Here is a 15,923-nt window from a genome sequence, read left to right on the forward strand (position 1 = left end):
TCTGTTGCCATAAAAACAGTTATTTGCTTTGAGCAGATGAACAGGTGTAGTTATCCTAATGTCTATTCCATAATTTATTTGGTAGGTTATTTCGACTTTGCTGTGTCACTTACTTTCATTTCTGTCTTTCTTTCACCAGTTACTCATGTAAAACATTATCAGATGTTGGGTTTGTTGGTCTCAAATTGGTAATAAGACATTCACAATCAATATAGAGTGAAGAACTGGAAAGAGTTAGTGTCGTCCATTTCGAGCAACCAGAAAGAGAAAACCTTCACATGAAACACTAGTTAATCGACAGCAGCACTGTTAATTATTCACTGGACCAAATGAGTTTGCCAGACGGTGAGAGGCTTGCTTGACCTGCTATTGTTTCGGATTTCCTCTCTGTGTTTCCAATCCTGTAAAGTATATGTACTACGTGTTGGTGTTTACTGAATGTGGGTTTTTAGCCCCGTAAACTCTCTGAACTTATCAGTGAGCCCAGATTTGCATTCCTTACTCTTCTAACTACAGACCTTTAGCTTAGTTTTCCTTAGAAACTAATAAGTGATAATATTTTGGTGTGTGTGTGTGCGTGCGTGCGTGCATTTCTTCCTCCCAGAGTGCAGCAGCAGCCGTACCCAGCCCTGCAAGTGGGAATCTCCCTCCCGGAGAGGGAATGTCGTTACCCCCTGGATTCTTCCAGGTACAAAAACACATGTTGACATGCATGCATGAATACTTCAACCTTTTACTGAAATGTGAAAAACAGGTGAAAATTGAAAGGGGAAAAAAAAAAAAACAATCACAGGAAACTTCTATCCTGAAGGAATCTATGTGATGTGTTTAGGGATTCTCATGCTAATTTGTTGGTGGTGCTGTATTTTTTTAAATAGTTACATTTGTGCTGAGGGTGGCACGGTGGTGTAGTGGTTAGCGCTGTCGCCTCACAGCAAGAAGGTCCGGGTTCGAGCCCCGGGGCCGGCGAGGGCCTTTCTGTGTGGAGTTTGCATGTTCTCCCCGTGTCCGCGTCGGTTTCCTCCGGGTGCTCCGGTTTCCCCCACAGTCCAAAGACATGCAGGTTAGGTTAACTGGTGACTCTAAATTGAGCGTAGGTGTGAATGTGAGTGTGAATGGTTGTCTGTGTCTATGTGTCAGCCCTGTGATGACCTGGCGACTTGTCCAGGGTGTACCCCGCCTTTCGCCCGTAGTCAGCTGGGATAGGCTCCAGCTTGCCTGCGACCCTGTAGAAGGATAAAGCGGCTACAGATAATGAGATGAGACATTTGTGCTGATGTCACAGGGAGCCATTTCAAACACAGTTCCAAAGGCATTTCATCTCAAACGTAAGGAACGGTGCTCAGGTTTCACAATTAGCACCGAAAAACAAAAGAGCAACTCACTTTTTTTTGTTTGTTTGTTTGTTTGTTTGTTTTGCTCACTCACCAATTTCCAGTGGAAATGTTCCAGAATGCAGTGCAAGAGTATGATCCAGTTGTTTGTGCTGTATTACAGCAGAGACACCACTAGTTAGTGATCTATGAGATGATGAGTACTATAGTGTTAACGGCAATGTTAGCATGAAAGTTGAAGCATTAGAAGCTGATGTTTGAGCGGCGTGTACAGATCTTCTGACCAGACTAAAAAGAAAAAAAATCACTGCTGCATCGCTCTCTTCAGGTAGACACGATGTGAAGCCGAAATCCCATTTGTGCCTCTGTCAGAATGTTGAATTTTAAAGAATAAAGATTTTTCTTTTAAAAGCAGGGATGAGAATTTTCCGCCGATCGGCAGATTTCCGACTTTTTCAGACCAAAATGATCGTTTTTGAGATCGATGTAAATTCGTTGAGAAATTTTCGGGGGGGGGGTGGTATGGTTAACGATCTGTGGTCACCTTAAAACGTCTTGATTCTTGGTGGGCTCCGGGTTAATACACTCAAGTCTTTCGACATGTCGTAATTAACATTCACTTTTGCGACAATGTTCGACTTATTTGCAGTAGAATTTTCGGGAAATCCCATCGCGTGCAGTGTATAAACACAAGTACACATGCTCTCCACGCGTGGCTTGCAATCGCCGTTCACCGACCGGACACACTGTTTGACGATACGCATTGGTAACATCGGAAAGACACACGTATTGAGGCGGGATATTTTAGCATATCGACAATGGCAAAAGTCCTAGATAAGAAAGAAGAGGATCGAGCGAGGGAGATTGATAAAGGTGCAGGAATAAAGAACCGTTTTCGATGGGCTTGGTTAGAAAGAACACTGAACGTCGAGATCGACGAGCAGACTGTCACAACGAAGCTTGGTGATCACATACGGAAAATAGACGTCCCAGGAAAAGTACTTTGCTCATTGTGTTCTGACATGATAAACTACACTAGTAGAGGGGCAAGGACTATCGAACTTCACATATACACCAAAAAACACAAAGGTAGGTCGAAAATTATTTTGCCTGTTCAAAGATTCATTATATTATTTATAATGTACATCGCATGAATCAATGCCATGATGTGTGTGTGTGTGTGTGTGTGTGTATATATATATATATATATATATATATATATATATATATATATATATATACACACACACAGTGGTGCTTGAAAGTTTATGAACCCTTTAGAATTTCCTATATTTCTGCATAAATATGACCTAAAACATCATCATATTTTCACACAAGTCCTAAAAGTAGATAAAGAGAACCCAGTTAAACAAATGAGACAAAAATATTATACTTGGTCACTTATTTATTGAGGAAAATGATCCAATATTACATATCTGTGAGTGGCAAAAGTATGTGAACCTCTAGGATTAGCAGTTAATTTGAAGGTGAAATTAAAGTCAGGTGTTTTCAATCAATGGGATGACAATCAGGTGTGAGTGGGCACCCTGTTTTATTTAAAGAACAGGGATCTATCAAAGTCTGATCTTCACAACACATGTTTGTGGAAGTGTATCATGACACGAACAAAGGAGATTTCTGAGGACCTCAGAAAAAGTGTTGTTGATGCTCATCAAGCTGGAAAAGGTTACAAAACCATCTCTAAAGAGTTTGGACTCCACCAATCCACAGTCAGACAGATTGTGTACAAATGGAGGAAATTCAAGGCCATTGTTACCCTCCCCAGGATTGGTCGACCAACAAAGATCACTCCATGAGCAAGGTGTGTAATAGTCGGCGAGGTCACAAAGGACCCCAGGGTAACTTCTAAGCAACTGAAGACGTCTCTCACATTAACATTAGCCAATGTTCATGAGTCCACCATCAGGAGAACACTGAGCAACAATGGTGTGCATGGCAGGGTTGCAAGGAGAAAGCCACTGCTCTCCAAAAAGAACATTGCTGCTCATCTGCAGTTTGCTAAAGATCATGTGGACAAGCCAGAAGGCTATTAGAAAATGTTTTGTGGACAAATGAGATCAAAATAGAACTTTTTGGTTTCAATGAGAAGCGTTATGTTTGGAGAAAGGAAAGCACTGCATTCCAACATAAGAACCTTATCCCTTCTGTGAAACATGGTGGTGGTAGTATCATGGTTTGGGCCTGTTTTGCTGCATCTGGGCCAGGATGGTTTGCCATCATTGTTGGAACAAGGAATTCTGAATTATACCAGCAAATTCTAAAGGAAAATATCAGGACATCTGTCCATGAACTAAATCTCAAGAGAAGGTGGATCATGCAGCAAGACAGCAACCCTAAGCATACAAGTCGTTCTACCAAAGAATGGTTAAAGAAGAATAAAGTTAATGTTTTGGAATGGCCAAGTCAAAGTCCTGACCTTAATCCAATCAAAATGTTGTGGAAGGACCTGAAGTGAGCAGTTCATGTGAGGAAACCCACCAACATCCCAGAGTTGAAGCTGTTCTGTACAGAGGAATGGGCTAAAATTCCTCCAAGCCGGTGTGCAGGACTGATCAACAGTTACCGCAAATGTTTAGTTGCAGTTATTGCTGCACAAGGGGGTCACACCAGATACTGAACGCAAAGGTTCACATACTTTTGCCACTCACAGATATGTAATATTGGATCATTCATTCATTCATTATCTCTAGCCGCTTTATCCTTCTATAGGGTCGCAGGCAAGCTGGAGCCTATCCCAGCTGACTATGGGCGAAAGGCGGGGTACACCCTGGACAAGTCGCCAGGTCATCACAGGGCTGACACATAGACACAGACAACCATTCACACTCACGGTCAATTTAGAGTCACCAGTTAACCTAACCTGCATGTCTTTGGACTGTGGGGGAAACCGGAGCACCCGGAGGAAACCCACGCGGACACGGGGAGAACATGCAAACTCCACACAGAAAGGCCCTCGCCAGCCTCGGGGCTCGAACCCAGGACCTTCTTGCTGTGAGGCGACAGCGCTAACCACTACACCACCGTGCCGCCCATATTGGATCATTTTCCTCAATAAATAAATAACCAAGTATAATATTTTTATCTCATTTGTTTAACTGGGTTCTCTTTATCTACTTTTAGGACTTGTGTGAAAATCCGATGATGTTTTAGGTCATATTTATGCAGAAATATAGAAAATTTTAAAGGGTTCACAAACTTTCAAGCACCACTGTGTGTGTGTATGTGTGTGTGTGTGTGTGTGTATATATATATATATATATATATATATATATGTCATATATAAGTGTGCATCTTTTATAAATGGGGTTATGTAGCATGTTGGGAAAATTATATATTCATTCATTTACATTGAAATCCACATGTTAACAAAGACATGAATAGCAGAAATGCATTAATATAATACTGTAGAGCTCGTTTATATTAAAAGGTGCATTGATGTATATTTTTTTTTAAATCATCAAATGTGAATTGATTAAAAACAAGTCTCATGTACCATATTAATCATTTTCACCTGGTAGTCCACCAAGAAGGGGAATTTATTTCCAAATAAATTGCAACTTTTTGCTGATAAAATTAATGATTTTGGGGTAAAAAAAAATAGCCCAAAATCATTAGCTCCCGGGGGCTTCGCCCCCTGGGCCCCCACTGGGGCTCTGCCCCTGGACCCCGCTGGGTGCTTGCAACCCCCAAACCCCCGGCTTTTTTCAGACTTTTTTAATATTTTTCATTCTCATCCCTGTAAAAGGAAATTGATGTCGTTTACTTTATTATGTGACACCAGGTAGCCCAGCGTTTTATTTGAGAAGGTGTGCTACCTGTGTCATATAAGCCCTTTAGTGGTTCACTAAGCAACTTTGCCACACATAGAGATGAGCTATGTTCGGGTGCCTCTACATGATGCTGTATATGATCAATGCTCTGACTTAGTTCGTGTCAGAGTTGCAGAGATTTAGAGACAGATTCGCCTGTACACTACACACCAAGTCACAATAAATAGTGCTGTGTGTATTTTTGGATTGTGCGTGTATCTTAGTTACTGGCCCCATTCTCCTCCCTCCATATTGTGCCATGTTTGTTGAGCCCTGATTTACCTTAGACCTACCTTGGGGTTATAACGTGGGGAAGTGATGGCGAATCTTATTTTATATTTTTCTTCCCAGAAACTGGAATTACAGTGTTACTGTGCGATATCAGGAATTCATTAGGCACAAAGGAAGTCTGTGTTTGTACTTGTTTAGCTTTTTTTTTTTTTCTTTTGTAAAAGCCTGCACTCCTGCATGGTTGCCAATAATAATACTCTGGAGTACATCAATGAGGAATTTATGGAGATCCACTCCGAGAGAAGAGAATAAACAGATTGATTTAATGTCAGCAGCTGAACTCTGAGCCACTCTTCTGCTCCACTAATTACAACTGATGTTCTTCATTCACATTCTTCAACTCAGCTCCCAGAAAAAGCTTTACCATCACTCCATCCTACGTCTAACTCCAATAAAAGCCTATTCATCCTGTAATCAGTTTACACATCAAAAGAAACTGGCTGGATGTTGGCATTTGTATGTACAGTACAACCATGAGGATTGGCATAAAGTAGATTTTCCATTACCAATTTATTTGAAATATACACTCACCAGCCTTGTGTATACTTCTTCATTCATGTAGTTATACAATCCGACAATCATGTACCAGCAGCATAAAATCATACAGATACAGGCCAAGAGCTTCAGTTCAAATCAAATATCAGAATGGGGAAAGATGTGATCTCAGTGACTTTGACCATGGCATGATTGTTAATGCCAGACGGGCTGGTTTAAGTATTTCAGTAACTGTTGATCTCCTTGCATTTTCATGCACATCAATCAATCAATCAATCAATCAATCTCTGGTGAGTAGCTCTGCAGATGGGAACACCTTGTTGATGAGAGAGGTTATAGGAGAATGGCCAGACCTTTTAGAGCTGACAGGAAGGCTACAGTAATACAAATAATCGCCATCACCGTGGTGAGCAGAAAAGCATCTCAGAACGCACATGTTGAACCATGTGGCAGCTGGGCTACAACAGCAGAAGACCACATCAGGTACCACTTCTGTCAACCAAGAACAGGAGTCTGAGGCTACAGATATATTTACCCTTTAAAAGTCCAGTCTTTGTTGAAGATCAGCATGAAACCAACACCCACTGGTGTCGGTGAAGGTTCTCAGTCATCCAGGTCATCGTAAACCGTAGGTGCTAAAGAACGCACCTGGACTTTGCTTGAATTTCTTGAAGACGTTTCACCTCTCATCTGAAAGACTTCTCCAGTTCTGTCTGACTAGTGGGGAGTTTCAAGTATCCTCTATTGGACCAAAAGCAACCCTAAGGAGAGTCGTTGAGGTCACATGGATCATTGACGCTCTCAGTCATCCTGGCTGGCCGTTTTTTTTTTTCCTCTTGTCCTTTGTTTTATTTTATGCTTTTATTTAGATTCTGGATAACATTTTTGGCATCTCGTAAAATCATAAAGGCATAGCATAAGTATTCTAGGCAGGGTTCAGCAGGTTACAGAAGTGCATTTTAATGGTTTTCCATGATGTTAGGAAGTTTGTGCAAAGCTGATGTTTGTCGATGAAAGTAGGTCTCACATTGCCCTCTGGTGGTGGTGTTCAGAGCAAGGCATTAGTGTACTCCGAATCATTTGGCTTTGTCTGTTTATTCCCACGTCTACTCTTAGAAAAGGGAACAAACAGATAATTATGGCTTACTTAAAGTAGCATGGGGCCAAAACAATGCAGATAACTTTGGCTAATTACAGTGAGACCTTACTAATTGTTTTCCAGTATATTCCACTTTATATCAGCTGTAATTATTCTATTAGTCTTTTTTCAGAGCTCTGTGTTCTTGCATTTTAACAGCAGTTCATGTCCCCTCGTTGCCCCGGAGGCCCCAGAGCTCCTCTCAGAATGCCCACTCAGGTACAATATTACATCCCGAGTGCAAAGTCCACTTTCTATTTCATGCATTAACTATCATGATTCTCTGTAAAGATATTATGATGCACTGATTATTAAATGTTTTGTCCAGGCAATGGGCCCAGGCAGCCAGCCACTCTTAAGTGGGATGGATCCTATGAGACAGCCAAGTGAGATGTTTCCCACTATTCTCAGTATGAATGGTTTATATTTTAGCATATTTATTTATGTTGACGGATGTTTTTATCCAAAATGACTTATAATTGAGACACAATACAGTCCATGCATATAAATGAGCAGTTGAGGGTGAAGGGTTCAGTAGTGATTCTTTGACAATTCTCCAGGATTTGAACTCAAAATTTTATGAACCTTAACCTCTGGGACACTAATATCCACAGTATCTTCCCAAGCTTTTTCGGTGTTTTAATTCCATATGTTTAAAGTGTTTTCCTGAAAGGTCCTGTTCTTCCTCAGGCCATCTTCACATGAATGGGCCAATGCAGAGAATGATGCCTCCAAGAGGAATGGTTCCTATTGGACCACAGGTTTGCACACCATATCCTCTCAGCAGTTGTGGATGGGTGTAACTGCAAATTTATGATTAAATCGATGATGGCTTCTTTGCAGAACTTGGCAGGTGGAATGAGGCCTCCTGTACATTCATTAATGGGACCAGCAATGCCTGGCATGTGAGTGTGCACTGAAGCTACCCTGATTTTAATTTAACGACTCCCCTCATGCGCATCACCAATTCATCTGTCCATGACATACACTACCGTTCAAAAGTTTGGGGTCACTTTGAAATCTCCTTATTTTTGAAAGAAAAGGACTGTTCTTTTCAATGAAGATCACTTTAAACTAATCAGAAATCCACTCTATACATTGCTAATGTGGTAAATGACTATTCTAGCTGCAAATGTCTGGTTTTTGGTGCAATATCTCCATAGGTGTATAGAGGCCCATTTCCAGCAACTCTCACTCCAGTGTTCTAATGGTACAATGTGTTTGCTCATTGCCTCAGAAGGCTAATGGATGATTAGAAAACCCTTGTACAATCATGTTAGCACAGCTGAAAACAGTTGAGCTCTTTAGAGAAGCTATAAAACTGACCTTCCTTTGAGCAGATTGAGTTTCTGGAGCATCACATTTGTGGGGTCGATTAAATGCTCAAAATGGCCAGAAAAATGTTTTGACTATATTTTCTATTCATTTTACAACTTGGGGGCGGCACGGTGGTGTAGTGGTTAGCGCTGTCGCCTCACAGCAAGAAGGTCCGGGTTCGAGCCCCGTGGCCGGCGAGGGCCTTTCTGTGCAGAGTTTGCATTTTCTCCCTGTGTCCGCGTGGGTTTCCTCCGGGTGCTCCGGTTTCCCCCACAGTCCAAAGACATGCAGGTTAGGTTAACTGGTGACTCTAAATTGACCGTAGGTGTGAATGTGAGTGTGAATGGTTGTCTGTGTCTATGTGTCAGCCCTGTGATGACCTGGCGACTTGTCCAGGGTGTGCCCCGCCTTTCGCCCGTAGTCAGCTGGGATGGGCTCCAGCTTGCCTGCGACCCTGTAGAACAGGATAAAGCGGCTACAGATAATGAGATGAGATGAGATTTTACAACTTATGGTGGGAAATAAAAGTGTGACTTTTCATGGAAAACACAAAATTGTCTGGGTGACCCCAAACCTTTGAACGGTAGTGTATGGGAAGGTGGAACTACTGTTTCTGTTCTGTTATAATCTGTGTAGGGCTCCAGGAGGAGGGAGGTCTTGGATAAATCCTCCAAATACCAACTCGGTGAGTGCACTAGAACGCAATCCGAAGCCACAGCCAGTAAGCATTCACAATAAACTATGATATAAACAGTTTGTTCACACACTTCCTTTGTTTCTCACTGCAGATTCCATACTCATCCTCATCTCCAGGAAGTTACACAGTAGGTGTTTTCTTGCCAGAGAAAATCTGTTCCACATAAGAAAAGCCAGACAGTGTGACTGAGCTGATTGAGTGTATTCATAGGGTCCAACAGGAAGTGGAGGAGGAGCTCCAGGGACACCAGTCATGCCCAGTCCTGCAGGTAAAACACTGATCCTGTATCAAGAGCACCAGCAACACTAAAGCCTCAATCTGAAAGTTCACAGAGAGGATTTGAGAAGACGTTACAGAGGCAGACATGCACTATATGGCCAAAACTATGTGGATGACCCTAATATTTGTGCCTTCCCTAAACATTTTCCACAAACTTGGAGGCACATGATCGTCTGTCTTTGTATGCTGTAGAATTAAAGTTTGCCTTCACTGGAACTAAATAGACTGGTACCAAAATTCAAAAAAGTGCTTATTTAAGGAGTTAAAGGCATTTTGGAGATAAAGTCGGCAAACAGTCTTATTTTGTCAATTTGGGTGTGCCGAATTCAAATCTGCAATATGCCGAGCTCTATCTGACCTCTGTTGACCTCTAGAGGTCATTGAACTTTGGGCCTGTAAACGTCTCAGCTGAACCCAGTTTCTCAGCTTTCTAAGGAATGAAATGCACTAAAATGATTAATGAAGTTAGCAAATGGCCTTGTTTGTTAAATGTTTGGGTGCTGAATTCATTTTTCATTTGTAAAACGACATATAACCTCTGATAACCTCAGGGTCATTAAACTTGGCCTATAGGCCTATGCATTTAACGGCATTTTTAAACTGACTTTACTCCCCCAAAAAGAATATGAACAGACAAAAAACAAATAGAAAGGAACAAATACAACATTAAATGCCAGTCCATGTACATGTGACTTACTTTTCACAATGAGAATGCCTAGGCGATCACCTTACATAACATTGCATTACATTTAGCGGTTATTGTTTATACAAAGCTACTGAAAAAAGGACAGATTCAGCAGCATACAAAATGTGGGGGCATACAGGGTATACAGGTTAATCAGGGTTAGTATATATGAGAGTTTTTTTCTTTGTTGTTTGTTTTTTGTTTTGTTTTAAAAGGGGTAAAGCCTTTACAAACAACAAAGAAAAAACTCTCATATATACTAACCCTGATTAACCTGTATACCCTGTATGCCCCCACATTTTGTATGCTGCTGAATCTGTCCTTTTTTCAGTAGCTTTGTATAAACAATAACCGCTAAATGTAATGCAATGTTATGTAAGGTGATCGCCTAGGCATTCTCATTGTGAAAAGTAAGTCACATGTACATGGACTGGCATTTAATGTTGTATTTGTTCCTTTCTATTTGTTTTTTGTCTGTTCATATTCTTTTTGGGGGAGTAAAGTCAGTTTAAAAATGCCGTTAAATGCATAGGCCTATAGGCCAAGTTTAATGACCTTGAGGTTATCAGAGGTCATATGTCGTTTTACAAATGAAAAATGAATTCAGCACCCAAACATTTAACAAACAAGGCCATTTGCTAACTTCATTAATCATTTGAGTACATTTCATTCCTTAGAAAGCTGAAAAACTGGGTTCAGCTGAGACGTTTACAGGCCCAAAGTTCAATGACCTCTAGAGGTCAACAGAGGTCAGATAGAGCTCGGCATATTGCAGATTTAAATTCGGCACACCCAAATTGACAAAATAAGACTGTTTGCCGACTTTGTCTCCAAAATGCCTTTGAGTGTCACAATTCTGGATTTTGGTACCAGTCTAATGCCGCTTTTCCACTACAAACGCGGCTGAGTTGGGCTGAGCCGTGCCGTGCTGAGTCGAGCTGAGCGGGGCTGTTGGAGTTGCATTTCGACTACAACCGCGCTGAACCGTGCTGGCTGGAAGCGGGTGGACACATTGGGTGGAGTTAGCGAAAGTGGGTGGACGTCAGGTGATGTCGTTAAGCAGCGCAAACAGTGACATCAGTCAGCTTTTAAGCGGTAGTCTCACGACCCGGATAGTAAACAATAAACATGGAGGACATGGAGTCGTTAGTGTTGCTGGTCTTGGTGCTGTGGCTTGTTGTCACCGACAACGCGGACAGATACTGGCAAGAGCGTATAGATGAGGCGAGGCGCATAAGGCTTCAGAAATTCTCGTAATTCATAATTCTTCTCCTTCCGGGTTTACGGTGTTTACAGATCCCAGCGCGCTCGCGGGGCGTGTGTGGGCATGTGAGGACACTCCTCCTCACCAATCAGTGCACAGGGGAGTGTCTGCTCACGCCCCCAGCCTCACTCGGCTCGCTTTGGCTCGCTTCAGCCCCACTCCAAAACGGTGCGAGTTTTAGGGGCTAAGCAGGGCTGAAGCGAGCTGAGTCGTGCTGGTTTTTGGTAGTCGAAACGCGAGCCGTGTCGGGCTGAAGTGAGCTGAAGCAAGCTGAAGTGAGCTGAAAAAGGGTAGTGGAAAAGGGCCATAAAAGGGACAAAACCTGTTCCAGCAAAGCGAGCTCCATTAAGACATGATTTGTCATGTTTGTTTTGGAAGCACTCGGATGTCCTACACAGAACCCTGACCTCAACCTCACTGAACACCTTTGGGATTAATTGAAACACCAACTACACACCAGGCCTCCTCGCCCGACATCATTACCTGACCTCACCAATGCTCTTGTGGTTGAATGAACACAAATCCCCAAGCAACATTCTAAAATCTAGTAGCAAGCCTTCCCCAAAGAGTGGAGGTTATAATAGCAGTAAAGTGAGGATTAAATCTGGAATAGGCCATATAGTGTATTATGTAATTGTACAGTATGTAGTAATGATTGTATAGTCTGTCTCCAGCTCTTAACTGCGAACTCACTTGTTTTCTGTTTGATTTCAGAGTCAACCAGTTCAGGGGACAACATGTACAGTGTGATGAATTCAATCCATCCAAATGGAAACAGGCCAAATGTAAGACCCATCCAGCACCCTTTTATGAAATTGGTTGAAGTACCCCTGTATTCAAGATCATGATTTTTAAATGGTTTTTACCGCTTAGATAATTAGCTAATTTTAGTTATAGACTGGTGCTTAGGTTAAATTGGTTAACATAGTGCTGGTATTAACATATTGTCATGAAATACTGAAAAAAGATCAGGGAGCTCAGTATGTTATCTCTACAGTAATCACAACAGCTTGGAACTGATATGATCACATCCGATACAGTATGTAGTTTGTTCGAGGATGACACAGTACCTGCAAACTGCACTATCCATCCATCCATCCATCCATCCATCCATCCATCCATCCGTTATCTGTAGCCGCTTATCCTGTTCTACAGGGTCGCAAGCAAGCTGGAGCCTATCCCAGCTGACTATGGGCGAGAGGCGGGGTACACCCTGGACAAGTCGCTAGGTCATCGCAGGGCTGACACATAGAGACAAACAACCATTCACACTCACATTCACACCTACGGTCAATTTAGAGTCACCAGTTAACCATGTCTTTGGACTGTGGGGGAAACCGGAGCACCCGGAGGAAACCCACGCGGACACGGGGAGAACATGCAAACTCCACACAGAAAGGCCCTCATTGGCCGCTGGGCTCGAACCCAGGACCTTCTTGCTGTGAGGCGACAGTGCTAACCACTAACTACAAACTACACTAATACTACTCATCTCATTATCTCTAGCCGCTTTATCCTGTTCTACAGGGTCGCAGGCAAGCTGGAGCCTATCCCAGCTGACTACGGGCGAAAGGCGGGGTACACCCTGGACAAGTCGCCAGGTCATCACAGGGCTGACACACAGACACAGACAACCATTCACACTCACATTCACACCTACGCTCAATTTAGAGTCACCAGTTAACCTAACCTGCATGTCTTTGGACTGTGGGGGAAACCGGAGCACCCGGAGGAAACCCACACGGACATGGGGAGAACATGCAAACTCCGCACAGAAAGGCCCTCGCCGGCCACGGGGCTCGAACCCGGACCTTCTTGCTGTGAGGCGACAGAACATTCTGTAAGTTTGAATAGAATTGAATGCATGTATGTATTGAATTATTGTCCTTTTTTATGATGCTTTAGTTTCCTGTTGGTCCTTGTGTTGATGGTACAATGGGAGGAGTTGCAGGAATAGAAAGCCATCCTCTTAACGGCTCATTAGGTACGAGTATGAACAACATGGTACAAAACCCTGCTAAGTAAAGTATCATAAGTAGTTTTCTGCTCTCCTTCAATTCATAAATAGACTTCATGGTTGGTTTTGGGTTTGTTTGTTTGTTTTTTTGTCTCATCAGCATCAGGTGACATTGACAGCCTCCCAAAGGTAAGAGAGATGTCTTTGCTCCCCTGAAAGACTCTGATTCATGTCGATATAAAGGCATGTGAATTTGCTGACCATGTTTATCTGCGTTTGTGTATTTCCCAGAGCTCCCCTGGGAACCTAAGTATGAACACCCAGCCCAGTACACCAAGAGGTGATGGAGAAATGGCAAACAGCTTCCTCAACCCCTTCCAGAACGAGAGCGTATGTCACTAAGTTTCTGGTTTTTGAAGTGGTCTGAATATTCAAGGAGAAATATGAAGAGAGATCGTTTGTGTGTTAGCATTTAGATAAAGAGTTTTGATCAGGAGTGGACCTTGCATGTTTTGAAAGAGTCTGATTAAAGCCTACAGTGTGTAAATATACTGTAATTGCAATCGCACAACAATTTTCACTATTCGTAAAAACAAAAAAAACCCACAGGAACTTGTATGCAAGTTAATACATTTATTTAATAAGTGTAGACTATAGCTAAATTAAATGGCTAGATAATTCACTTTATATACGCGTATGAGGCCTGCAAAGCCATTCTTTACATTTCAGCTTTGAAAAAAAAAAATTCTCAGTCATTTCAAATGCAGATAATTTTTTGTTCTTTGACTCATGACAAAATTAAAGTCAAACAAAACCCAAAAATAAATGCCGTTTGCTGATCACGGCAAGTGCCCTGATGTGCTCCTCGCATGTTTAAATTTAAAATAAAACTTTAGAACAACAATTTATCCCTTTTAAAAGTTATGATATTGCTAAAAAATAGGTTTACCTACGGTAGATGCAACCATTTGCACTGAAACCGGATATCTACCTGCGATGTTACCGGTTCACTAGTACGCCATTTCCCTTAGTAACACAGAGCTATCAAATAAAGGCTTCTAATTCTTAAAAATATCGCCAGGCGCCACTGTGCTCTCTCTCTCTCTCTCTCTCTGTACGCATTTTCACTGTTTCAGATGGGTTGAATACAAAGAAAGAATTTCACTGTAATGTATATGTGACAAAGGCTTCTAATTCTAAAAATCTCATCAGAAATGTTCTGTAATGATGTGATTTTTACTGGCAATAAAATATGCGAATCAACAGACTTCACTTTTATAAAGTCTGAATCTCACTTGCTACATAACGCATGCACAGTACTGACACAGATACTAGTAAACAATCCCGTTGCCATAGCAATGCGATTCTTGCCATCTAAAAAGATCGCGTTTCTCAGTGAATAAAACAAACAAGCACATCACATAAAATGATCAATGATCGGCCTTATTTTTCCACCCAAACGTTTGACAGTCAGGCCACTTCAAGGGTTGTTTATAACAATTTAGAAGTAATGTATCCGCTAGATCTCAGCCTGGGTAAGTGACATCACAATCTCGGATTCTCTCGCATAATTTGTACTCGGCGTGATATTTGAACCTCAGAGAGAGTAAGCTGTCTGCGCCCAGGGACATTGTTTTTCTTTTAAAATAAAATCTGTACACAGTATACAGGTACAAATCTGTCAGTATAAAGGAGTTAAAGCTTGGGTTTTGTTCATCTTTAAAGTGCTGATGACACGAACATGACTCTATGCAATTTCTTAAATAAACTATACAACATGGCAAACATGTTAGATTTCTGTTATAATTACGTGAAAAGAAGCTGTTGTTGCGCGAATATCCAACTTTTAATTGCACTGCGCAAGAAAACTGGGTCCGTGGCTCGCGGCCATGTTGTGACGTCAGCGGGAGAACACGCTGCGGTTCACTGGCTGTTCTACTCTGGTTCTACTCAATGGAAATGGCGCATGAAAACGCCGGTGAACTCTCTAGTGCTAGCTCTTCCTCTTCTGGGAGTCTAGAATTGTGTTGATCTCTTCCGAATAGAATCTATGATAGCCTACCCTCTTTACCCTTTGCCTCTCGTTGCTAGGCGGCAGTTACGTGAAAGCCGCAAGCTTTCACAAGCAAATACATGACTGATATCACGCCGACTTTATGATTACATTTATGATTATCATGTAGAATCTACAGCTCTACGTACCTTTATCTTACATCGTTTCACAACACATGTTCTGACAGGAGGACTGTCTTTGGATCCGGCATAGCTACTAGTAGACCCCCTCCGGAATACTGGCAGTGTTGCTAGATTGGGAGGTTTCCCGCCCAGTTGGGCGGTTTCAAGTGCATTTTGGTGGGTTTTGAACATATTTTGGGCTGGAAAACTTCAGCAGTATCTGGCAACAGATACTGCTGACGTTTTCCAGCCCAAAATATGTTCAAAACCCACCAAAATGTACTTGAAACCGCCCAACTGGGAGGGAAACCTCCCAATCTGGCAACACTGTGTAGACACTGCTGATGGTAGTAACACACGTTTGTGCTGAACTGCACACCCAAGAGATTCTTTTAAGCTGGGAAGGGTGTCAAAACAATCCAAATCGAAATGTTCAGAGCACAGGACGGATGTTGGTGAGG

The 15,923-nt window shown here is 42.1% G+C and overlaps 1 protein-coding gene across 2 annotated transcripts in view; it reads left to right on the forward strand.

Annotated features, from left to right (window-relative positions):
* ssbp2a (single stranded DNA binding protein 2a) overlaps positions 1-15,923 on the forward strand; it is a 62,591-nt gene that overhangs the window by 44,280 nt on the left and 2,388 nt on the right. Inside the window, exons 5-16 of one of the 2 annotated variants that reach the window (XM_060907112.1) lie at positions 605-688; positions 7,248-7,307; positions 7,417-7,498; positions 7,779-7,849; positions 7,932-7,993; positions 9,042-9,090; positions 9,194-9,229; positions 9,313-9,370; positions 12,045-12,115; positions 13,236-13,314; positions 13,448-13,476; positions 13,579-13,677. In XM_060907112.1, the coding sequence (XP_060763095.1) occupies positions 605-688; positions 7,248-7,307; positions 7,417-7,498; positions 7,779-7,849; positions 7,932-7,993; positions 9,042-9,090; positions 9,194-9,229; positions 9,313-9,370; positions 12,045-12,115; positions 13,236-13,314; positions 13,448-13,476; positions 13,579-13,677 (780 nt within the window). The remainder of the gene's footprint in view (positions 1-604; positions 689-7,247; positions 7,308-7,416; positions 7,499-7,778; positions 7,850-7,931; positions 7,994-9,041; positions 9,091-9,193; positions 9,230-9,312; positions 9,371-12,044; positions 12,116-13,235; positions 13,315-13,447; positions 13,477-13,578; positions 13,678-15,923) is intronic. The other variant, XM_060907113.1, reaches the window with a different exon arrangement.

Source organism: Neoarius graeffei, chromosome 24, assembly GCF_027579695.1.
Source record: "Neoarius graeffei isolate fNeoGra1 chromosome 24, fNeoGra1.pri, whole genome shotgun sequence".
NCBI lineage: Eukaryota > Metazoa > Chordata > Actinopteri > Siluriformes > Ariidae > Neoarius > Neoarius graeffei.